A 24,475-nucleotide genomic window follows, 5' to 3' on the forward strand; every position below is an offset into this window, starting at 1 on the left:
CGGCTCAGAAAAACAGATGGAGGCGAGTGGTTTTAGATGGAAAGTGCCGGCTAGGCATAGGCAAACTCAGCCCTCCAAATGTTATGGGACTACAACTCCCATCATCCCTGACCACTGGTCCTGTTAGCTAGGGATGATGGGAGTCCCCAAACATCTGGAGGGCTGAGTTTGCCTATGCCTGGTGCAGGCAGTCAAAGAGCTCCACATTCCTGCGATGTGCTTTTAAATTGTGCCCCCTCCACTTCATAGAAGAGCTTGCACAGAACAGCCGCCTTGTGCAGCCATAACATCTAGTTTGGCCTTTGCTCACTGATAGAGGGAAAACTAGCTCAGGCAAGTGTTTCACCCATTGATGTACTGTAGGCTCTTGATAATTCTGCTCATCTCCCCTCTTATAAATTAAGCACAAGTCATCTTTCTTATTGTGCAATTGGCGTAATGTGTAATAGCTGTAGTTGGTGATGCAGATGCTCATGGATATGACAAAGATGTCCCTTATGGCCCCATTGCACAACTCTTGTTGGAGCCCATTCTGGGCCAAAGTTACATTCCACACTCATATGAATCACAATTATTCAAAGATTTATCTTGTGGATCAGTAAGCAGTCATAATTTTATAGCCCAATTATGAGCAACTTGCTATGAATAAAGGATGAACATCCTAAGACAGGTCTTCTCTTAACATCCTCTTAAATTATCAGCATGACTTTGCCTTTCTGCTATTGGTACTATACTCAATCCCCAGCATGTATCTACATTCCTACTACAAGCATTAATTACACACATACACTTCTGACTGAAAAGGAGTAAACAAGTGAAACAGTATGTTTGAATATAAAATTTATGTAGAAAAAGTTGTAATAAGACACAGCCTTCTCATAACTTCTTGCAATTGTCTTCAGTCACCTGAACAATGTTGGACAAAAGTCATTTCCCAATGAACTTAGGTGGCCGTTTCTCTATGAAAGCTGCCATCCCTTCCTCCCGGTCTCTCGTAGGGATATTCTGTATTTAAAAGACAGAAACACCAATTAATACTATATTTCCTAATTGCCACCATCCTTGGGGGGGGGGTATACAAACATATCCCTTCACTCTTTCCTTTATGAAGTAACAGATGTAGAGTGCTCAGGCTGCTGATCCCATCACATCTATTTTCCCAATCAATATCATAGTGGTGTGCACATGTATTGCACATTACAGCTCTCAACTGATGAATCCTGAGCAGCCTTATTAGATGCTCTGAGTGTACAGTTGTTTGTAGAGGGATGCTAGAAACAATGCTCTCAGGTAAGAACTGAGGAAAGTCAAACATTCCAAGGAAGTTTCTGAGTGCAATTGCACCTTTTGGAGCCAAGTCACAGATAGAAGCATTTGACTCTTCTCACTGATCTTCAGAGTGAGAAGTGTTTCACTGAGCTGAGCACTTTAATATGCATAAAGTGCACACTTAAGTGGGGGAAAGCAGGGTTTAATTAAAGGCTAGCTTACCTGGGCATAACACATTCTTTCAATAGCCATTCCGGAGGCAATATCCACCTGGAAAAAGAGAAATCTTAATTGCATGTGAAAAAGTGCACACTTAAATTTGCATCTTGCAAAATTGCTATTATTTTAACAATAGAGCACTATCATGACAGACTTGATGAAGTGACTGAAAGGTATCAGTCTTCACCATTATGTTAAAATGAGTAACTGTACTTTAAACAGCAAGGGTTGTGGGCCTTAAAGACTAACGTGTAGTACAAGCTTTTTGTGGACTAGGAACCCCTTCATCAGATAGAAGCATTTGTTGAAGCTGCTGTCACAACAGGTCCTTTAGTTTTTAAGGTACTAAAAGACAGACTAATAAGGTTACCTCTCTGAACCCTACTTTATATGTGCCCAATATAATCCTGTCTTTGCTTAAACAAAACAAATATCTGCCTCACTGTTGCTTGTATTGCTGTCCACCTGTTTTTACAGGCAATATTTAATTGGGTGGAAGTGAAGAAATGACAGGCCTGAGGAAAAGCATAGGAGGGAGAAGGAAGGAGCCAAGGACAAACAGCTTCTAATGAGTTATGCTACAAATGAGTTATGCCACTCTAAAAGCAACTTTTGGCGGGGTTCTGCTAAATTAATAATGAACTGTAACAAAGATGGTTATAAAAAGCCTACTTTACCTCACTCCCTTTGTTTATAGCCACTTTTCCCATTTTCACAGCTATGGGAGCCTTTAAAGAGAATATATATATATATATATATTTATATATATAATTTCCATTTATGAATTGCTTCCGATGAAACATCTCAAACTGATCAAGAAAAACAAATCATTTCACCTACATTCCAATGCAGAGACAAACTTCTGTGAGTAATTGGAAACACACAGTAACCCCCACCCAGTCTAGTTCCTGACTGACTGCCTTATTGAGGACTAAGAGCTCCAAAGTATACCAGCATACGATGAGTCTCTTGTAGATCCAAGATGGTATCATTAAAGATGGGGATAGTTATCACTATACAGAAAGTATGCACAATGTTCTCCAAATATCTGTTTTTAAACGAACAGCAAACTAGCTTAATTTTACAGAGGACATCAAATTATTCAGAAAGGCAGAAACTAAAGAATTCTAACCTGGTTTATTTTGCAAAAGATTCAATGTATTACATAAAGCAACCTTGACATTACTTGGCAAATGCTAAGATATACTGACCCGAGGAACAATCTCTTCAGCCAAAGCCAGCGCTCTTTGGTAAGCTGCATCCCCTTCCTCATTCTGTTGCACTACATGATTAACTAAACCTATTGAGAACGCCTCTTGTCCATCAATCTGTCTGCCAGTAAAAATTAGTTCTTTAGCACGGCTTAGTCCAATACAGCGTGGTAGGCGCTGGGTTCCACCTAGACAGGAAAAACCACCAAATCCATAACATACTTTAAAGAGGATGCACATCTTTATGGTTTCCATGCTTAAACGATACAGCCGTACCTTGGTTTTCAAACAGCTTAGTTCTAGAATGTTTTGACTCCCAAACGCCACAAAGTCAGTGTTCCGGTTTTCGAACGTTTTTGGAAGTCGAACGGACTTCCGGAATGGATTCTGTTCGAGAACCAAGGTACGACTGTACTGCTATAGTTCAGAGACGGGGAACCTGCGGCTGTCTAGATGTGGTTGGACTCCCATTATCCCTGTCCTGGGACTGGTGGAAGTTGGGAATTCAACCACAACTGGAGGGCATGTTTGTTTGTTTGTTTGTTTTAAGTAAGTGAAAAATTAGATTGTGGAAAAGCTATTAAGTTCTGCCTCAGAGACTGAATTTCCACAATGTAATATCATAAGATCTTTGAATTCCCTCTCTATATAGTGTCTAAATGTTGTAGTACTCCAAAATAGCTGGGATTTAGTTTACATTTCAGGAAATATTTGTAGCTACAGATGAAAAATTACTAGGAGGAGATGCAGCATTCCTTTGCTGGGATGAACTGTTAACTGGCGAAGTGACTGAGATGTCAGGCTGCCAGTCTTTAAAATTATATTGCTCTGTCACCTAAGGTCAAAATGGTTAGTATAGAAGCATTTCTGTTTTAAAACTGGAGAAGGGAGTATTCACATATCCAATTTCTTTTTTAAAAAAAGGAAAAACAAAGATCAGATCTTGCTTAAATAACTGGCAGAACTAGGGAGGGGTTTTGGGACTGCTGGGATGTTTTAGCTTAATTATAGCATTATTACCTCACAATAGGACACATAATTAATGTAAAAGCAGCAAAAAAAAGTGGATGAAGCTACACTACCTGCACCAGGAAAAAGTCCTCTTGTTGTTTCAATCAAGCCCATCTTAGCCGACGATGCTGATTTATAACAAGAACACAACAAGGGGAGAAGCTACATTAGCACATAGTACAGTGTCAACGTGCTTTAAAGCACTTGGAATTTTGGCACAAGGGAATATCTCCAATTGCCAACTTTAAGTGTCATTGCAGTGAGAGTAGAAGACCCCGGTTGTGCTGGTGGACTTACCTGCCACACGGAGATCACAAGCTAGTGCCAGTTCCAAGCCCCCACCCAACGCATGGCCTTCTATGGCAGCAATGGTGGGCATTGGCAGAGCAGCTGTAAAAATTAAATAGCAAGACGTTCAGTGCAGCACCATTTACAGCAGTTGGTAAATCTATCCAAGATAGCATAGTGATGAATGGGGAGACTTAATATGAATTAGGCCTTTATTTTTTAAAAAAAGTTAGTTTAGCCTACACAAACACGGTTGTTTCATTAAATGTTTGTCTTTGAAGCAGTTCTAGGCAACATTTAGGAATTTCAGACGGAAGAAAGAAGTAACTTCATATGAATTCAAATCTAACACCCTGATCTCAAATACTTGGAAGCAATGCTTCATTTAAATGAATGCAACATTGTTCTAGATGTGTTTAGGCTTGAAGAGAGTTCAGTCCTGCAGAGTGCTGCTTCACCGGCATATTTCCTGTGGGGGATATGTTGTATAAGCAAACCCCATGCGTAAACTGTTGGCAGGACCACTTACCTATCAGTCACCTGACATGATGTCAGATGACTGACAAGTGAGTGGTTCCTCCTACCTGTCAAAGTCAGGCCCTGAAGGTAAAGGTACGCCTGACCGTTAAGTCCAATTGTGATTGACTCTGGGGTTGCGGCACTCATTTCGCTTTACTGGCCGAGGGAGCCGGTGTACAGCTTCCGGGTCATGGGGCCAGCATGACTAAGCTGCTTCTGACGAACCAGAGCAGTGCACGAAAATGCCGTTTACCTTCCAATCTACTTGCACTTTGATATGCTTTTGAACTGCTAGGTGGGCAGGAGCTGGGACCAAGCAATGGGAGCTCACCCTGTCGTGGGGATTCGAACCTCTGATCGGCAAGCCCTAGGCTCTGTGGACCACAGCACCACCCATGTCCCTTTGATCTGGCCTACTGAGTCAAAAAGGTTCCCCACCCCTGTTAAAAAGACAATCACATGCAAAGGAGTTCACGGTGAGGTACTTACCAATGCCATTCATTAAGCTTCTGAGCCTCTGAACAAAATGGTCAGTTTCTGTATTGCTCATCTTAGCACGCTCTTTTAAGTCGGCACCTGAATTTACAACAGCAGAAGGCAGTTGGGGAGATAGAGAGAGGAAACACAATGGGTTCAACAGCAGTGCTTCAATGCACTACTAACTGCCCTGTAAACGACAATACAGCTCAATCCCTTGTAGAGGCAAACATACCTAATTCTGTGTAGGATTAGGTTGTGATAGTGACAACTTGTAATTTGGTTTCAGGAAGCCTTGTTAGCTTTGGCAGTCTATTAATCAATTTTGACAGAATAATGCATACATGTTCCATTCTCCTCCTACATAATTGATATACCCTAATAGAAAACTCAAATGCCCAGTGTCAATTACACATATTAATTGCTATCATGTTTGTCCTACATTTCACAAGGTTCAAACGATCTCAGTACAGTGTAGAAATCAAGATGTTCTGGGATTTAAAGTTTGCACTGCTGCTGGTAATAGAATGCCAGGAATATGAACGAGGATGAGATACGATGAGAAAAGCAGTAAAACTACACCCCTCCTAAAAAACCCCTATCCTTATACCTAGTGGTAAGAATAATTCAGCTTTTAGATTTGGAGGCAGCAATTTCTGTAATCACAAGGATACACAGCACACAACAAAAACATATGAAATCCAGTGGGGGGAAACATATGATTGGTGGGGTATATAATTGCTTAAAATATATTTATTGTGCTTTTTCATATATATATATATTTGCCTCTGATTTTCTTAAATCAGAGAATGCCTCTACCCACCTGCACAAAAAACGCCTTTCACTTTGCTCTTAATTATCACCACGCGAATACTCTCATCAAAATGGAGAACTTCAAGGGTTTCAAACAGCTGAGGGGGAGAGCGGGAGAGAGTGGGTGCAACACCAGATTTCAATTAATAGAAAATTCTACCAGTTCATTTGATTTATTATGTGACCATTGCTGAGTACTGAACTGAAAAAATGAAATTGAAAGTACACACAAGCATGTTAAGCGGATCAAATATTCAGCATGCTGATAGATTGGCTTGTATCCAAATAGGTTTTACTCAGACTAGAGACTCACTGACATTAATGGACCAAAGTTAGTCATATTCAATCATGTCTGTGTGCCTCTTCTGAGTAGGACTAGCATTGGATACAACCCATTGTGTTGCTATTGTACTTAGAAGCATTTCCATGCAAAGTATGTAAATATTAGGCTCTATCCTGCAGATGCAAGTTGCAAACCTATCTATATCAAGGATAGAAAAGCTGGTCCTCCAGGCATAGGAGCCAACTCCTAGGGGCCAAGGTTCCTTTGCCCCCCCTCCCCCGGTTGATGGGCATTGCCATTCAAATAGTGTGCATGCACTGTGTCTTGTGATAAGGGGGGGCAGAGCTTACCCAATATTTTATTCAAGTTAGCACCACCACTGCAGGGATCACTGGACTACAGCTCCCATGTGCATGCTATCGCTGTTATTCACACCTATCTGGGAGTAATTCCTATTTAATTCAATGGGACTTCTTATTAGATATGTATAGGACTGTGCTGCATGTCTCCACTTCAAAAACTCTAGGTTCTACTAAGGTCTAAGAAGATACTAAGTTACCTGGGACCCCAATACAAATACAAATATCATCTGTACAATGGAAGACAATCTTCACTCACCTCATCCACGAGCACTTTCCCCAGTGAATTTCTGGCATGTGGTCTGTTCATCAGAATTTCTGCAATACCTGTACTCCAAAATAAAATAAAGAACTCTCTTTCATTTATTGTTTAGAGGTAGTTCCATTTCTTATTGTTGATTTTAAACGTTGAAGCCACTTTTCAGCCAGAGCTTTCAAGGCAGCTTACAATACTCCAGGGTGTGTGGAATGCAAATGAGAGGGAGAGGGACACAAACCCAATGACCAAGGCTAGGCTTAGCCCAGAGGCAGACCCAGTGGCCTTGCGGATGTTCTCGGAGCCACAACTTTCACCATGCTTGATGGCCAGGGCTAGTGGGAGTTAGAGCATAGCATAGGAGCACAGCAAGCTGCATATGCTGAAATAGACCATTAGGCCTATCTAACTCAGTACTGTCTACTCTGACCTCCTGCAGCTCTCAGTGTTTTAGGCAGAAGTCTCTCCCAGCCCTTTCTGGAGATGCAGGGGGACTGAGCCCAGCCCTTTCTGCATGCAAGACAGATGCTCTGCCACTGAACTACACCCGGAAGACCTCAGGTTCCCCATCCCTGCTGTGTTTAGTGCAGCTTTTGCCACCCAGGTGCCAGGGAGTTGTAGTCCAAAACAACTGGAGGTCAACAGGCGCAGCGTTCCCAAATGTAGCGGATCTCTCATCTATTTCTGAAATGGGTTAGGCAGCTCCTTCAAGCTGCGACGGGCCCAATGGAGCCTTTCATGTCCGGCTAATCTTTGTTTACTGGGAGGGTGTTGCCCACGAACAACGCTTGTGATTGGAGGACGGCAGCATAATTGACGGGGCTTCCCAGGTTTTGATAGAAGACTACAGTTGCTCTCTCTTCAGAGATGTTTAAGGAATCTTTGCAGGAGTTTCAATTTGTTCCAGCCTATTTTACTGCGGATTTAACCTCTGTCTTTTATAATTACATGATGATTTTCTTGCTTATCTTTTTTTTGGTAACACTCTCTGAGGTTCAAGCGGCATATATATTTTATGAAATCCATCCATCCACTTTCCATAGCCTCGCTGCAATCATGCTCCTACTCACCTCGGAGTATAAGCTCCGTGGAACTCAGCCGGACTTATTTCCGAGTTAACAAGCAAACATGCCAAGGGCTGGACGGGACGGGAGGTTACCTCGTCCCTTGCAACAACTTACAGGAATAGCTACGACCCCCCCGCCCCGGCCACGTCGTCTGCGAAGCTCCCGTTTATTGCAGAGCCGCCCTGGGCCTCCCCAACTGGGCCCGGACACCCTCAGGAGGCTGCTGGGCTCCACTCACCGCCGCCAGCCTCTCCGTGCACTTCGAGCAGGATCTCCTTTTTCCTCCCGGCAGACGCGACTCTCCTGGGGATCTTGCCCCCTTCCCCCGGGGGCTGGACGGGAAGCGTCCGCAGCAAGGCGGCTGCTCTACCCAAGCGGAGCATCGCGATTCTATATTTTTTATTCGTTCTTGGAAGTCTGAAAGGAGCAGCGGCGGCGGATCGATTTCAGACAGCGCTCGCTCACTTCCTTGCAGCTGGAGCTGAGGACGAGTGGCAAGGCGCCGCCTCCTTGCCTGCTAACTGTTAAGTTTGGGGGTCGAACCGAGGAAACAGCGTCTCTCTCTGCAATGTCGTGGCTTAAACTGGTGCAAGTTGACAGGGCAATGCTAACTACGGCTCCTCAGAAGCAAACCCTGCTGAATTCAGTGGGGCTTACTCCCAGGCAAGTGGGGAAAGCTATGGAATTGAACCTTCAAGAACCAACTTTTCTTCCAAAAGTTTTTGGCTTAGGGTTTTCAAATCACCACCTGTGCAAAAACAACCTTCACAGAAGCTTAACCAGAAGGTTGGAGGGCAGGGTTCCTGAGTTTGCAGGGGGTTGGACTAAATGACCCTCGGGAACCTTCCAGCTCTGCAGTCTATGGTTCTTCTCAGGGCCGGATTAGGTTTGATGAGGCTCTAAGCTGCTGAAGGTAATGGGGCCCTTTATATGTCCAGCTGTCAACAAGTTATCGCTGTTTTTTTGTGTTGTATATATGCTATATGGTAATTTATGGACCTAATCGGTATCTAAAGCCATGCAACCAGTCCATGCAGAATGTAGGCACCCTATACATAGAAATGAGCAAACCAGTGATATTTTAGGGAGCAGGCAGACTAGCAGGCAGGGCCCATTACTTACATCATAGGAAACACAACAAAAAAACATTGTTGCTGTATGTAGGTTTTACTTTATTTGTTTTTTTCTTATATTTTGGAAATGTACATCCAGGTTTTTTCCCCTTTAAATTTTTTGAGGGCCCCCAATAGAGCTTGTTTAGCTTATACGTAAATTCGGCGCTGGTTCTTCTAGGTGTACAGTGGTACCTCGGGTTACATACGCTTCAGGTTACAGACTCCGCTAACCCAGAAATAGTACCTCGGGTTAAGAACTTTGTTTCAGGATGAGAACAGAAATGGCGCAGGGGCAGCAGGAGGCCCCATTAGCTAAAGTGGTGCCTCAGGTTAAGAACAGTTTCAGGTTAAGAACGGACCTCCAGAACAAATTAAGTTCTTAACCCGAGATACCACTGTATATGCAGCCACTAATTTTCATCTGCCGTCTTGCGCGATTGGTGCTTGTCGATTCAGAGACACTGTTGCTTTAAGAGCGCGGGGGGCGGAGCGATTCTCTCAGGGCGGCCCCGCCCCTACCGTCGACCTTTGGCTGGAACCTCCCCCCCTCCAGTCCAACAACCCGCGCGCGAGTGCCAGGGAGGAGGAAGAGGACTCGCGCTCGTCTTCTGGCCGTCGTCGGGCTTGCAGTTGGGGGCGCAGGGCGATCCTGAGCAACGGCGATGGCTCCGTCCCGGTTAGGAAGGAGGGTGTTTGTGGTGGGAGTCGGCATGACTAAGGTACTGGATGGGTTGCTCTGTTGAGAAAGGAGTGCGGGGGGGGGGGGATGAGAGCGCTTAGAGTGGCTCCCCTTTTCAGGCTGCACCTCATTTCTATCCCTCCCAAGAAACCGCGTGGTCTGCATGGCTTCCAACCCCCTGTTTTAGCCTTGCAATAACCCTGCAAGGTAGGTTGGGTCGACCCCGCACGGGACCTCCCCCCCCCCCCCGCAATACTAGCCATCAGCCCGTTTGGTAGCTGTGTGGCTGGAAGAAATTCAACAGGTAGAGTCTTCCCAGCGCTGCCGCCCCTGTGTTGGGAAAGACTAATTAAAAGGGAGGAATATTATGACAGTGTGAGTTACAATCTCCCTCTTGCTTTCAGTAGGAAACCAGTAGGTTCACTGGAGGAAAGAGAATGCTGTGAATGTTAGTTGTCAAGGCAGGGATCCACTGAAATAAATGCAAGCCGACAAACAAAGCAAGGAAAGGGGCATTGGAGGCAATGGGTATAGGTATAGGCTCTGTTGACAGGGGGCAAGGGGAAATTATGGGGAACAATAGTCAGGGTCCCCAAAAGACTGGAATGTGTATATGACAGTTGCTTATACTAAATTAACCAAATTCCTACATGGCTTTTGCCACAGGTACAGTGCCTGATAGCCAACTAAATCATACTAAAGCATACCCATTGTAACCCACAGAAATAAATTGACTGTTTTTTTTAGTGGGTGTGCTCTGAATATGGCTAACATTAGGGATTGCCCAGTATCTGGAATGAGACATAAAACATCTATGTCTCTCTTTGTCACTGACTTTTAGTAAAGTCTGAGATATTTCTAATTTTATATTGCTGCTTTATTGTCTGACTTGATTGTTTTCAATGCTATTTCCATGTGGGCGTTGGGTGTGGGTGTATATGCATGCGACTTTGTTACTGTAGCTGCCTTGATGCAAAGTGGGGGGGGGGGTGAATGATAGAATTACCATAACTGCAACAATAAATAAATAAATAAAACCACTTCAGAAAGTTTTTATTAGAAGATTAATATGAAAGAGACTAGAGCAGGCTTCCTCAACCTCGACCCTCCAGATGTTTTTGGCCTACAACTCCCATGATCCCTAGCTAGCAGGACCAGTGGTCAGGGATGATGGGAATTGTAGTCTCAAAACATCTGGAGCGCCGAGGTTGAGGAAGCCTGGACTAGAGACTGGATCTGAAGGGCCCCTTCCACATGAATGGGCAAAGTTTCTGTTCACAAGCATAATATTTAGCTCCAGACTTCTCTCCTTTGCTCTAAGCATTCATATGATTCCTCAGTCTAAATCTTACCTATTGGTCTGGCATATGTCAGGTTAGCATGTAGAAAATGAGGAATGTCACAACCTCTTGGAAGATAAGTTGATAGCTTATGCAATAGCTGAGCAAGGACCTTTGGGACTGTTACCTACTTGTGGCACAGACCTGCATTCTTGTTATTTTAATGGCATTACCATTAGTGCATCAAAAGATAAACAAAAATGGTATAGCTTGGCAGAGAGATCCTGTCTTCCTTTTAGCAACATGATTTTTTTCTTTAGCATAACTTCAGGAATTTTTAACATATAATTTGTTTGCACCGCTATATATTGCTGAATTTGTGTAATGGCAAGTGGCTATATTAAAATATAATAAGATCTGAAAAGGCAGTTACCATGTGCATGTGTAGTGTGTACTTCCTTGTCCTTTCACTCTCTGCAGAATTTGTGTGATTAGAAGTTATATGAGTACGAATGTGAAGAAAATAGACTTGCTTTTTTTAATTAAAAAAATGCTTTTCTTTCTAACAGTTTGAAAAGCCTGGGTCTCGTGAAAATTTTGATTACCCCGACATGGCTAAAGAAGCAGGTTGGTTCATCATAATGGGGTCTGGCTCACAACCTATACTGCACTGGGGGAAGGGGGCAGTGCCCTAGAGAAAACTGAGCACTTTGAGGGGTCTGGAGATAGCATGACTCAGCTGCTGTGCCAGTACAATATTGTAATGCTGCTTTGTGAGAGCAGTTGCAACAGCCCTTGGCAAGGAGCCACAGGCCTAGGAAGCCCTATTGCTTGGCCAATTGTTTGCCAGGTGTGTCTGGGTGTTGTCAGGGTTTGGCAGCGTAGGATAACATCAGGGAGGTGGGGAGGATTGCCCTGGCAAAGTGGGGAGCTTCTGCTTGAGAGGCATGCCTCGAAGCTTAACCGGCTGCACAAGAATGGGATGGGGGAATAGAACCTGATTTGCTTGTGTTCTGTTTGCACTATAGTGTCAGTGAGTCCTTAAATGCCGACAAGAAACTATTTTGGCTAGAGTAGCATAAATGTTTATGTAAAACAACCTGTTTTTTAACTTTCTTGAAAACTCACTTTAAGTGTGCGCTGGTGTCTGCAACGATGAACCCAAGTCATTAGAGTATTGGTGGGGAACCTCCCCCCCCCCAGTCCTGTGAGAGCTAATTAGTCTTGCTAGGCCTCTGTTGTTGTTAATTTACATACTGCCCTTCACAGAACAGTTTGCAACATAAAAAATACAAATTTGGCCTGCTAAACTGTTTTGGCCAAACCACACCCAGCTGCCCTACCCTTTATATCAGGTGCAGAGCAGCCAGAAGGGGGCACCACTGGTCAGCTGATCAATGGCGCCTTCAAAGCCCTATGTATGACGCTTTGCAAGCACCGACAGAGCTGATTGCTGTGACTTGCATAGAGTTTGCAGTGCTTTGCAAGGCCCAACAATCAGTTGACCATCAGGGTTTGCATATCACTATTTGTTGCTCTAATGATTAGACTAGAGCTTTCCAAACTTTTCATGTTGATGACATGCTTTTTAGACATGTGTCATGTCGCAACACAGTAGTTCAATTTTGCTAGCAAACCGGTGGTTAAACTAACCCCTTTCCAGCCCAGAGAGTTGCTGAAGGAGTGTTCACACCACATACAGCAGCTGACACACTAACAGCTGTGTGTGTGACACACACAGTTTGGAAAGCTCTGGATTAGACTATAATTTTGGATTTGTTTAAGAAATAAATTCATTTTTTTCAAGAAAAGAAACCCTATAAGACTTGAGCACTGCAGTGTGAAAGGCCAAGGGCTGATTATAATCTGCTGCTCTGTGGGGAAACTCCTGCAAGCACATCCCAGCTATCTGCGAATGTGCATACAGTAATAAGTGACCTGAAGTTACACAGGTGCAGCTGCTTATCATTGGCAGTGATTTCTGTAATTCCAACAGTTTGACAAAACCTTTGCCAGTTACTATGGTGCTATGTGAGCTGTATCCATGTACAGTGGTACCTCGGGTTAAGTACTTAATTCGTTCCGCAGGTCCGTTCTGAACCTGAACCTGTTCTTAACCTGAAGCACCACTTTAGCTAATGGGGCCTCCTGCTGCTGCCGTGCCGCCAGAGCACGATTTCTGTTCTTATCCTGAAACAAAGTTCTTAACCTGAAGCACTGTTTCTGGGTTAGCGGAGTCTGTAACATGAAGCGTATGTAACGTGAAGCGTATGTAACCCAAGGTACCACTGTACACCTAGCTCCAATGACTTGGTAACCCTATGAATGTGTCCCTTGAGGCAGCTGGGGATATTTCAAAGAACATCAGGTACTGTAGCTTGCCTGAATTGGCCTAGGTCTTGTAAAATGTTTAGGAGTACAGAAGTGTACTTGCAATCCATTTGCTTTTTAAACGTACCTCTCGGAATGGAGTCCATCAGTGTTTTCATGTGTTATTTAAATACCCACTGAAAGATTTAGGTAAGATTTTGTAACTATTTTTTTCAAATGTTCAGGTCAGAAGGCTCTTGCTGATGCAGGTGTCCCTTATTCTTCTGTGGAGCAGGCATGTGTGGGCTATGTTTATGGTAAGTAATGCTACTGTTAAGACCTCAAGGCTTCTCTTCCTGGGCTTCATCTGCCACTCTTAATGTCTGCTTGTTAACCTAATGCATCACTGAGGCAGCAGTTTTTCTGTTCTGGCATTAACTGCTAGCTGTGGCATTTAAACTGCTCTGAGATTGGATGGCGGGGACAGGATTTGACAAATTTATATAACCATATTGGCATTTCTATGTGTCTTGTGTCTTGTATGGTTGTAGGGGTAAAATTCTAGTTTTCTCAACTTCAGTGCCTGGTGATAAAATAGGAAAGGCTAGAATTTTAGTTTTAAATGGCATAAAATATGTGGAAATCAATTTAACCATATACCTTTTGATTTGTAACTGCATAGGCAGCTGATTATGAAAAGCTAGCCTGAGAGAATATACTTGCTTATGTGCTCCTGAACACTAAATGGATGTATGGTATTGTTAAATATTAAAAACAGAATGAGTGGCCCTCTAGGGTTTTAGTCTGGAGTCTTCTCAGCCTTACCTGGAGATACCTAGGACTGAATTTTCCTGTCATAGTGCTAAGATGTTTGGAGTACTTTAACAGCTTCAGAAGGAGGATAGAGAATGCAGGGCTCCTCTGGCCAGTTGTGTGATTCTGCATCTTCTTTTTCATTACAAAGGTGATTCAACCTGTGGTCAGCGAGCCATTTATCATAGTTTGGGGCTAACGGGTATTCCTATTATGAATGTGAACAACAACTGCTCTACCGGATCAACTGCTTTGTTCATGGCCAGACAATTGGTCCAGGGAGGTGAGTTCTGTTTTATTTCCTACTGCAAATGCATATGGGCTTAGTGTTATCGGTTCCATCATTGACTATAGGAAATTTAAAAACCAGCTTTTAGCATGCTGGGAATATTTTCAGCCAAATGTTTGAAAAGCTTAGCTGCAGGTCCAGGACTCCTGCCTGGATTCAAGTGTATAATATGAAATTATGGGTTTTGTTTTTTGTCTTTTTTTAAAAAAATAAATAACATCTACAGTGTAAAGTATTCAATAACTTGTATTTAAGGTATGGCTAACTGTGTCCTGGCTCTTGGATTTGAGAAGATGGCAAGAGGGTCCCTTTCATCTCAAGTAAGTATCGAAGCAATTTTAATGCATTGAAACCAAAGTCAATTTTGCCTGGCATATTTGGGAAACAGATAGGATCATTCCAACTCTCCTTATTCAAATACATCATTTGCAAAATGAAGAAGAAGAAAGTCGTGTATGTAATGATGTACCATCTACACAAGGCATTTACATAAAAAACATTTACTAGGAAATTAAGAGGTTTCTCAATATCCATTTCCTTTTAGCACTGGGCAAACTCACTGTAGCAGAAGAAATACAGGATTTTCTCCACTCTTGAAACTGAATGTAATTCTGCTTGTAACCTTCACCCCACCATTTACAGCTGTGAATGCTGTAGGCCCTGCTGAGTGGTGCTTTTGTGCCACAAGGGCAGAATAGATTTTTAAAATAAAATAAGCAAATATTGTAAGCTTCTCCCCCTAGTAGCTTTTTTGTACTTGTAAAGTGCCATACTTTGTGAAGGAACTTGACAGGCATGTCATAACTACTATTTAGAAACACATTTACAAAGAGCATAACAAAGTATTGCATGCAGTGGTTCTTAACGGCAAGATGCAACATGTGGCGAAATGGGTTTGTGAGTAGTAATTATTACTATTCTAATGTTCCTTCTTATAGCATTGCCCAATCTCAGAGCCTTCTCACCTTCAGCTTTCTTCTCATTCTCTAACAACCCTTATATTCAAAGCCACAGCTTCCCACCCCCGTCAAACGTGTGTGATATCTACTGTTTCCACAAAGCGCAGAGTTAAACAATGGAATTTGCTCCACAGGAGGTAGTGCTGACCAACAATTTGCATGACTTTAAGAGAGGTTTAGAGGAATTCATGGAGGATAGGACTATCAATGGCTACTAGGCATGGTGTCTATGCTGTACCTCCACTGTTTGAGGCGGTGTGCCTCTGAATACCAGTTGCTGGAAACCACAGGAGGCGAGAGTGATCTTGCACTCAGCTCCTGCTTGTGGACTTCCGATGAGCCACTGTGAGGATGCTGGACTAGATGGTCCTTTGACCTGATCCAGAAGGGTGCTTTGTACAGTGATACCTCAGGTTAAGAACTTAATTCGTTCTGGAGATCTGTTCTTAACCTGAGGTACCACTTTAGCTAATGGGGCCTCCCACTGCCGCTGCGCCATTTCTGTTCTCATCCTGAAGCAAAGTTCTTAACCCGAGGTACTGTTTCTGGGTTAGCAGAGTCTGTAACCTGAAGCGTTTGTAACCCGAGGTACCACTGTATGTATGTGTGTGTAGTGAAACCTTTCATAAATCTGGTATTCTATTCTTGAGGCCCATGCCATTTTTAAGTAGATTTTTGTTCGTAAGGTTTTTTGGTTTTTTTAAAGGGTGAAAATTATAAATAGAGGCCACTTTATAAACCCTGAACTTGCAGGAAACTTGGGAAATTTGGTTTGTAGTGTAGTCTCTTGCAGCTTGGGTGGTCCCAATGTTTCAAGCAAATTGGTTCTGTACGTTCAGAAGGAAGGCTTTGAAAACGATGCATGGAAAATGCTAGGCAATGAGGGGGTTCTTGCAATATTTTCTCCCTCTCTTGGGTGACCTTGATGTACAGGTGCTGTGGTGTGAAAAAGGTACAACTTGTCTTTTGATTTCAGTTCATGGACAGGGTGAATCCCATGGACAAGCATATGGAAGTGATGATAAGCAAATACAATCTCGCAGCAGCTCCAGTTGCCCCACAGCTTTTTGGAAATGCTGGCAAAGAACACATGGAGAAATACGGTATTACTATAGTACCATTGCAAGAAGACACATTCAATAACCTCCTTCCTGTTTTAATTAATGATGTGTTGGATGATTGTCTGAAGACCTGTGTGTAGAAATAATTGACTCCCAGAGCAGGTCGTTTTTGAGACTTTAGCCCCCATCTGCACTATACATTTTAAGGAGTTTCATACCACTTTATACAGTCGTGGCTTCCTCCCAAAGAATTCTAGGAAGTGTAGTTTGTGACAGGTGCTGAGAATTGTTAGGAGATTCATATCCCCCTCACAGAGGTACAATTTTCAGAGTGGTTTAACAGTAAATCCTTCTAAGGGAACTCTGGGATTTGTAGCTCTCTGAGGGAATTAGAGGTCTTCTGACAACTCTCAGCACCCTTTAACAAACGCCAGTTCTCATAATTCTTTGGAGGAAGAAGACATGGCTGTTTAAAGTGGTATGATACTGCTTTAAATGTACAGTATGGTCTTCCCTCTTGCAATTTTTTTCCAGGGGTAGCAACAGCAATCTTTGCTGCCTGCTATATCTTTTGCTTTTGTGCTGTTGGCTATTACTTGCTTTTCATACAATATAGCTCCTGCGAATCTGTAACTGCTAAATTAAGCACCCTGTGAGCTGGAATGGAGTCAAAAGCAGCTTATGACATAAGCATTCAATAGGAAGCTTTTATACCAGGTCTATGAACATTTCGAAGTATGGGGTTATCTTTTATATAAGTAATATTGTCCTACCCCCCCCAAGCTTTTTGACTGGTTTGTCTCCCTCTCTCTCTATTAAGGATCAAAACAAGAACATTTCGCAAAAATTGCATGGAAGAATCATAAACATTCAACTAACAATCCGTAAGTACACTATTTGTGCAGAATTCTGGGGAGAACATAGATTTAGTGTTCCATCCAACTCATTTCTCCCTGCAGTAAGCCACTAAAATCAATGGAGCTTAAGTTAGTCCTGTCCATTTAATTTAATATAGTCTATTCCAAGTATTGTGAATGTTAGGTAACGATACCAAGAAAAGATTTTGCATGATAGGAAAAGGTGAAACTTCAAAAGATTCCAGTTCTGAAGATAGACCAATTATCTCCACATCGCTGAAAAGCATAAATTTAGAAAGTTTTGATGTATAAATGGCTATATCCCATTATAGCTAAGTTTCAGGCACCCTCCACCATGTCTGAATGCACCTCCAGCTGCGAGTGCCCTCTCACCAGCTGCCAACGGCTATTGCTGTTGAGGAGAGAGGAAGCAGCAGCTCATATTTTGTGCTGAGATTCAGGTTGGACCTGCTGAACTGTTATGACCTTCTGGAATGTGTAACTAAGGTCTAGATTCCAAGTTTGTTTTTTCCCCTTTCCCTTTCCTATCATCTCTCTTTCGATTGTAGGCCATAGCGTAGGGGCCATCTTATTTCTGATCTTGTAATGAGTTCCAGGAGCCTTTTTCCTCCCTGAAAAATACTTATATGATGTCGAGAAGCAGTGGCACACAGAAAACAAGAGTCAGAGAACAATTAACTCAGGTGGGCCATAGCCTCCATGCATGGCTCGGGTGTTCCTATAGACTCTAGTATATGGCAGAGGGAGGAAAACTCTTTGTCCACCATGCATAATGTTATGTTGGACGAGGTGGACTTGGGCTTGATGTGCAGAGTAGTTCCTATGTTATCACACTCTGTTCACATAAGGCTGTTGTATTGTAAAATAAATAAATAAAAGGTGCCAATTTCTCTGTATTGAGGAATTTTATATTAATTGAAATGGAATTTCCCTTTGTATTTTCCCCTTAGGAATTCTCAGTTTCAAAAGGAGTACAGTTTGGACGAAGTGTTGCAGTCACGTAAAGTTTTTGATTACTTAACCATACTACAGTGCTGGTAAGAATGGCATGTTAATAGTGTTGCACCCCTCTCAACTTCTTAATTTTACTCTGCTAGCTTGTAGTCTTATTTTTAGAAAATACTTTTTATCACTGTATCTAGCCATAGATCAAAGAATGTGCTAGGTCTTCCTAAGGAAAAACATGTGATTCCTTCTATCCCTGTGCAGTTCTTTCTTTTGTTAAGGATTCAGTGCTCTCAGGAGTAATACTTCTGAGCTACCTATGATCTGTTAAACCAGAAATCCTGGAGATGGTATCTGGGACATTCTGTATGCAAGAAATGGGATTGATGGCCCATCTCCACCTGCCGCCCCTAAGGGCCTTATTCATGCATTGCTTGTGTGTGTGGCATAAATGTATAGAGAATGGAGCAGGACACACAGCAAGCCCTGCTCCTGATGGGGCATTTCTCTCTCTTCCTCACCCTACACCTGTGCATTGTGCACGATTGTGGTAGAGAAGAAAGCGTAATGTGTGAGCTCCTGCTCATGAGTAGGGGTGCCACATGTTGGGGGCATCCAGTTGTGCAGTAAAGAGGGGGGCAGGGGGGAGGCATATATTATAGGGAGCCCTTCTGGTCTGCAAAGAAGTGTTGATTTCTGCAATGCATGAAGTGGCCCTTTCTCTGGAGATGAAAAAGGGAGCTTCTGCTTGAGCTGCCTGCCTAAATTTCAGTTCACTAACATTATGGAATGTCATTCAACTTTTCGTTGACTTAGGAAAGCTCGCTATAACATAATTTTCTTTGTCCCAGAAGCTTTTTGAAATAATGACTTTTAAAGCACATGTAACTATATACATTGGATTGTATCAACTAAGCCTACTCACAGTAGACCCACTGAAACCAATAAAGTTAGTTATGTGTATTGATTTCAGTGTGTCTACTTGCAGTATGATTTGGTTGTCGACAACTCCATTGCTTTGTCTTGTGTGGATTAAAGTGTGATCGCTTTTATGATCAGTTTGACCTTCAGAGTGATGCTGTTAATCTTCTTAGGACCAATCATTGACTTTTCTTTTGCTCTTAACAGGTGATTCAATTTGCATTGTGAATTATAATTGCCCCTTCCCCCTCTTCTGGATGTGAAATTCAATATATATTGATTAAGTGACTCTCAAACTCTGCATCTCTTTTAGCCCAACATCTGATGGGGCAGCAGCAGCAGTGCTGGCTAGTGAAGAGTTTGTGAGGAAGAATGGGTTGGAGTCAAAAGCCGTTGAAATTGTGGCCCAAGAGATGATGACTGATCTTCCAAGCACATTTGTAGAGAACAGCCTCATTAAAGCGGTAGGCTTGCTATTCTAACGTATGCAGTGGCACTTGCTTTCAGTTAATGTGTTCTGCATTTGAGGAGACTTGGTGAGAAAGGTGCTCACAGCTGATGCACAGATAACGGTAGTCCTGGTAGCCACAAGGTGCTTGTGTGTGATCTCTGCGGTAGTGGGGTTGGTTGGTTGGTTGGTTGGCATCTTTCTGTCTTGAGAGACAATGAAGTGCGTCTCCAGGGGTGAAGTCAAACTGTCGCATTTGCAGCACCCAAGTGACCTCCCCCTAGTGCATGGGTAGGCAAACTAAGGCCCAATCGCCTTCTAAATCCGGCCCGCAGATGGTCCAGGAATCAGCGTGTTTTTACATGAGTAGAATGTGTCCTTTTATTAAAAATGCACCTCTGGGTTATTTGTGGGGCCTGCCTGGTGTTTTTACATGAGTAGGATGTGTGCTTTTATTTAAAATGCACCTCTGGTTTATTTGTGGGGCATAGGAATTCGTTCATTCCCCGCCCCCCCCCCCCAAAATATAGTCCAGCCCCTCACAAGGTCTGAGGGACAGTGGACCAGCCGCCTGCTGAAAAAGTTTGCTGACCCCTGCCCTAGTACATGCCTGAGCAGTGTGTATGGAGGTCCTAGACAACAAGACCCCTCTCTTGGCCTTGTTGATATGGTCCAAAGGAAAGCAGAGCTCCACCAGCTTGACTGCAGGAGTTGCTGGAAGGAGTTGTTCAAGGCGCCATCCACCTGTCTTAGGGATTGCACTTTTTGTAGGCTTTACTCTTAGCTTTTTCTTCTCCTGAAGATGTCCTGCAAGACAGCAGAGCTTTAGGGTCAGAGTTTTCCTTTTCGTATGGCCTACCTTCCCAGGTTGACAAGCCCCATCTGCCCCTCACTTCCCTCTACAGCACGTGCAGAAACCACCTTCTTGTCTCGTCCGCTCAATCTACCCAAGCCTGTCTTTGCATGCAAGTGACATTTCTAATTCACTGAGGGTTTGAGATCCACTGGCTAAAAATAATAGTTTATTTATTGCTACATTCATATCCCATCTTTCTGCCAAGCATCTTAATGTGGCACACATGGCTTTTGCAGCATCCCTTGATTGCAGAAATGTCTGGATACTGACATTTTGTATTTGTGCAGGCCATTTATTTGTTACAAGTATTATAATGATGGGATATGTCCTGGATTTTCAGAATTTGTGAAGCAATAACTTTGACAGGTGTTGAGCGAATAAGAGCTATTAGTTCTAATACAAGTCTGTTATATTTTGTTAATAGGTTGGCTTTGATATGACAAAGGAGGCTGCAAAAAGATGTTATTCAAAAGCAGGCCTGAGACCAGAAGATGTGGACGTGATAGAACTTCATGACTGTTTCTCTGCTAATGAATTAATAACTTACGAAGCTCTGGGACTTTGTCCTGAAGGTATTCTTTAAATATTAACATTGGGCACAATCCAGCCTACAGTTAAATTCACTTAAAGGTAAAGGTAAAGGTACCCCTGCCCGTACGGGCCAGTCTTGACAGACTCTAGGGTTGTGTGCTCATCTCACTCTAGAGGCCGGGAGCCAGCGCCGTCCGCAGACACTTCCAGGTCACATGGCCAGTGTGACATCGCTGCTCTGGTGAGCCAGCACCAGCGCAGCACACGGAACGCCGTTTACCTTCCCGCTATAAAGTGGTACCTATTTATCTACTTGCACTTCTAAAGGGTGCTTTCGAACTGCTAGGTGGGCAGGAGCTGAGACCGAAAGACGGGAGCCCACCCCGCCGCGGGGATTTGAACCGCCGACCATACAATCGGCAAGTCCTAGGCACTGTGGTTTTACCCACAGCGCCACCCTCATCCCTCAAATTCACTTAAGTCCCCAGTTAACTCCTCAAAGCTGACCTCTGGAGGAAAGGTAAGTTGACAGAAGCATACAGCCTGAGGCCCTGCCCACACGCTTCTTGAAGTTGGGCTTATTTCTCTTTCTTACTCTTTCTTGTTGTGAATAATGTGTAGCTTTAGCAATGGGGAGTATTGCACATTGGGCTTTTCCCCAGGGTCTGTCTTGGAGACCAGGGATCTTTGCTTCTCTTAGTGTCTCATTTTTCCAGACTTACATTTAGTTCTCCACATTTTGCAGCAATTAGTGACTTTTTTTTAATCCTCATTAAAATTCACCAGTATTTTAGTGCAAATTTCTCCTAATAAACCCATTTTCTATGCTGTTTTGACTACTGTAGCAATATTTTTGCAAACGAATTCACTTAATATAATGCATTTTTGTGTTCCTTTCACAGTACATTTTTATGCACACTTCCCTTTTTGTAACAAATGTTGCTTGGCAAACTGCATAGCAAAATTCAGAGGTGTGAATTTCAAAAGATAGCTGTGCTGCAGTTTGCATATTGTTTTGGAAAGTGAGAATTCAATAGATGAGATTTTAAATGACGCCTGAATCAAATTGCTCCCCCAACCCTAATTAGGACAAGTTCTATTCAACTTTTTAAAAATGCTATTTAGTTCACAATGGCCAGTCTTCTAGCTAAGCTTGCAGAGGACACAAAATGATTCAGGATAGAAAAATCCCAAACTCTCCAGACTTGTATGAATGGGCAACAAAACGGCAAATGAGATTCTATGCAAGTAAATGCAAAGCATTGTGTACACACAGGGGCAAAAATCCTAATTTGATTTATAGCATGGATTTTGAACCTTCTGAGATAGAGGTCCACAATCTCTCGTGGGAAATCTTTGTGGGGCTGACAGGCTGCTTGCGAGGGCATCAGAAAGCAACCTTTGCAACTTATATGCACTATTCTAGTATGGTGTTCAGGACAGAGTAGTGAATTTGGACTAGGGAGACACGATTAGGCATAAACACACACCTGCCATTTGCAGAATTATTCTTGCCTGTCACATTCAACATGACCTGCAGATACATAGGTCTATGGTCAATAATCCCTTACCGTTTACCAAAAATCAATTATGAATGTTGTTCCTTTTCATGCCACTGGGGGGGGTATGTAGTCATAATAAAGGAGAACAAAAGGCTGCATAAGCATGATCTGCATCTATTTTTCTTAGCAAAACTTCAAGTATTTTTTAGTCAGGGACTCATCAGTGGTTCCCCCTCCCCTTTAAGTTGGGGTGATAGCATCAAGTATTTTCTATACTTATCAATATATAAACACCCCTCTTTTCCTATGTTGATGGTGAGTTATCTTAAAATGGTTGGCTTTGTAATCCTCTGCCAGCCATTAATCCTTTCTCCCAGCATTCTGTTTAGTATGTCAGTTTGGTCCTTTCAGTGTCTGGGAATTGTTGAGAAATGGCACTTCATTCAGTGCACATGTCACTTTGTTCTCTGTGTTTTGCGTAGGTTGTTGATGATGTGGCATCTTGTATAGGCAGTGCTAATCCCAGCCAAAGAGCCTCAGTTCTGCATCCTTGACAAATGCCTTGTGATTGTTTTCCCCAGCACAAAGCTGCTTTGGGAGTGGATCACCTGGAGCAGAGCCAGTTTGGACTGAAGGGATGCTTAACCTTTTTCCTGCCTGTTGCTCCTCCATCCCAGTTTTCTCCCTGCAGGGTTTTTAATTGTGACAGGCAGGCAAAGTGTTGAGAACTTTCCCAAAGCTCCTGCTTCTCAGAAAGGCTTCCATAGGCATAGCTGTAACATTTCTCGGAAATAATATTTTTTGCTGGAAGGTTTATTTCCAAGAAGAACTTGGTGGCAGGATCACAGGCTATATGCTTCAAATTAAGGCCATTATGCCATAGTGCCTAATGAAGTCATCTCATCTCCCCACCATTACATTGTATTAACTGCAAGAGTGTCAGATTTATTGAACTTAATGCAAACCTTTGTGCCTCTTAGGATTTTTCTTAACACAAAAAAAACCACACCCCAAAACAAAAATATAAGTTGCATTAGAACAGTGAATTGAAGTGTGGCTTGACATCTGATCATGTGTGTTGAACAAGTTTATGTAAGAACAAAAAACGAGCCTGCTGGATGAGATCAGTGGCCCATCCAGTTCAGCGCCAGATACTTATGGGAAGCCTGTGTGCTAAGAGAGGAGCTCAGCAACTTATATTGATGAATAGGGCAAGTCTTATAATCCTTTCAACTAGATAACATCTATGTGTACCTAGGGGATTTAATTAAGATGCACGTATTATTAATCTGTCCTCTCTCTCTCTCTCTCTCTCTCTCTCTCTCTCTCTCTCTCTCTCTCTTTTAGGAGGAGCTGGTGAGCTGATTGACCGAGGAGACAATACCTATGGTGGGAAATGGGTCATAAATCCGAGTGGCGGCTTGATTTCAAAAGGACACCCACTGGGTGCCACAGGTAACTCAATGCACCGGTAATCTTTTTATCTAGTGCTTTTAGTACTTGCATATGGGAAACATGTTTGTGTGTTACTTTGAGCCAGGTTTTTATTAGTCCACCTTTTATTTGATTTAGAACAGTTGCCAGTAACTACTGGATTTGCTGATCTGCCATTTTGACAAGGCTGAATTGCAGAGACATTGTCACCTGCCCTAGTCTCCAGGTATTCCTGAACTACAGTCCTATATTCTGTAACCTGGGAGTAAATCCCAGTGGGATTTCACTTGTGAGTAGGCATGAATCAAACTGCACTCTTAAAGCACAGGGCCGGTAAATCCTTCTTTGGGTGGAGTCCAACGTAATGCTCAGTGAAAATTCCATCAATGCAATGATTTCTGCTTCTCTAATGGAGTATTTTTTCCCTCTCATCCTCAACCATCTGAAGCAGATTTGCAGAGGGGCACACATTGAGGGCAAGGAAGTCCCCTGCAGAAATGGAAATCCTTGCACTGATGAGAGGCAATAATTGAATACCGTATTTTTTGCTCTATAGGACGCACTTTTTCCCCTCCAAAAATGAAGGGGAAATGTGTGTGCGTCCTATGGAGAGAATGCAGGCTTTCGCTGAAGCCTGGAGAGCGAGAGGGGTCGATGCGCACCGACCCCTCTTGCTCTGCAG

At 43.0% G+C, this 24,475-nt stretch overlaps 2 protein-coding genes across 3 annotated transcripts in view; one reads left to right on the forward strand and one right to left on the reverse strand.

Annotated features, from left to right (window-relative positions):
* Window positions 1–825: 825 nt before the first annotated feature.
* On the reverse strand, window positions 826–8,589 carry ECHDC2 (enoyl-CoA hydratase domain containing 2). Its single transcript, XM_083742691.1, has 10 exons — window positions 8,011–8,589; window positions 6,709–6,776; window positions 5,818–5,905; window positions 5,007–5,093; window positions 4,008–4,100; window positions 3,782–3,838; window positions 2,700–2,887; window positions 2,166–2,216; window positions 1,492–1,539; window positions 826–1,005 (listed from the first exon to the last, which is right to left on the reverse strand). The coding sequence occupies exons 1-10, from the start codon at window positions 8,153–8,155 to the stop codon at window positions 928–930; spliced, it is 903 nt and encodes a 300-aa protein (XP_083598817.1). The 5' UTR covers window positions 8,156–8,589; the 3' UTR covers window positions 826–927.
* An 823-nt stretch (window positions 8,590–9,412) lies between these two features.
* The window catches only part of SCP2 (sterol carrier protein 2), a 28,724-nt gene continuing 13,661 nt past the window's right edge, over window positions 9,413–24,475 (forward strand). Inside the window, exons 1-11 of one of the 2 annotated variants that reach the window (XM_083742644.1) lie at window positions 9,413–9,606; window positions 11,416–11,473; window positions 13,402–13,473; window positions 14,121–14,252; window positions 14,514–14,578; window positions 16,194–16,320; window positions 17,099–17,162; window positions 18,107–18,193; window positions 19,336–19,486; window positions 20,751–20,898; window positions 23,707–23,814. In XM_083742644.1, the coding sequence (XP_083598770.1) occupies window positions 9,550–9,606; window positions 11,416–11,473; window positions 13,402–13,473; window positions 14,121–14,252; window positions 14,514–14,578; window positions 16,194–16,320; window positions 17,099–17,162; window positions 18,107–18,193; window positions 19,336–19,486; window positions 20,751–20,898; window positions 23,707–23,814 (1,069 nt within the window). In that variant the 5' untranslated portion in view covers window positions 9,413–9,549. Of the gene's footprint in view, window positions 9,607–11,415; window positions 11,770–11,918; window positions 13,474–14,120; window positions 14,253–14,513; window positions 14,579–16,193; window positions 16,321–17,098; window positions 17,163–18,106; window positions 18,194–19,335; window positions 19,487–20,750; window positions 20,899–23,706; window positions 23,815–24,475 lie in introns of both variants that reach the window. The other variant, XM_083742645.1, reaches the window with a different exon arrangement.

Source organism: Podarcis gaigeae (genome assembly GCF_964106915.1).
Source record: "Podarcis gaigeae genome assembly, chromosome: 6".
In the NCBI taxonomy this organism is placed as follows: Eukaryota; Metazoa; Chordata; class Lepidosauria; order Squamata; family Lacertidae; genus Podarcis; species Podarcis gaigeae.

Coding starts and splice junctions, on each gene's coding strand:
- ECHDC2 (XM_083742691.1), bottom strand. CDS start 8,155: ATGCTCCGCTTGGGTAGAGCAGCCGCCTTGCTGCGGACGCTTCCCGTC. Junction 5,906..6,708: donor GGAAAGTGCTCGTGGATGAG/GTGAGTGAAGAT, acceptor TCTCCCCCTCAG/CTGTTTGAAACCCTTGAAGT. Junction 5,094..5,817: donor GAAAGGCGTTTTTTGTGCAG/GTGGGTAGAGGC, acceptor TTGTAAATTCAG/GTGCCGACTTAAAAGAGCGT.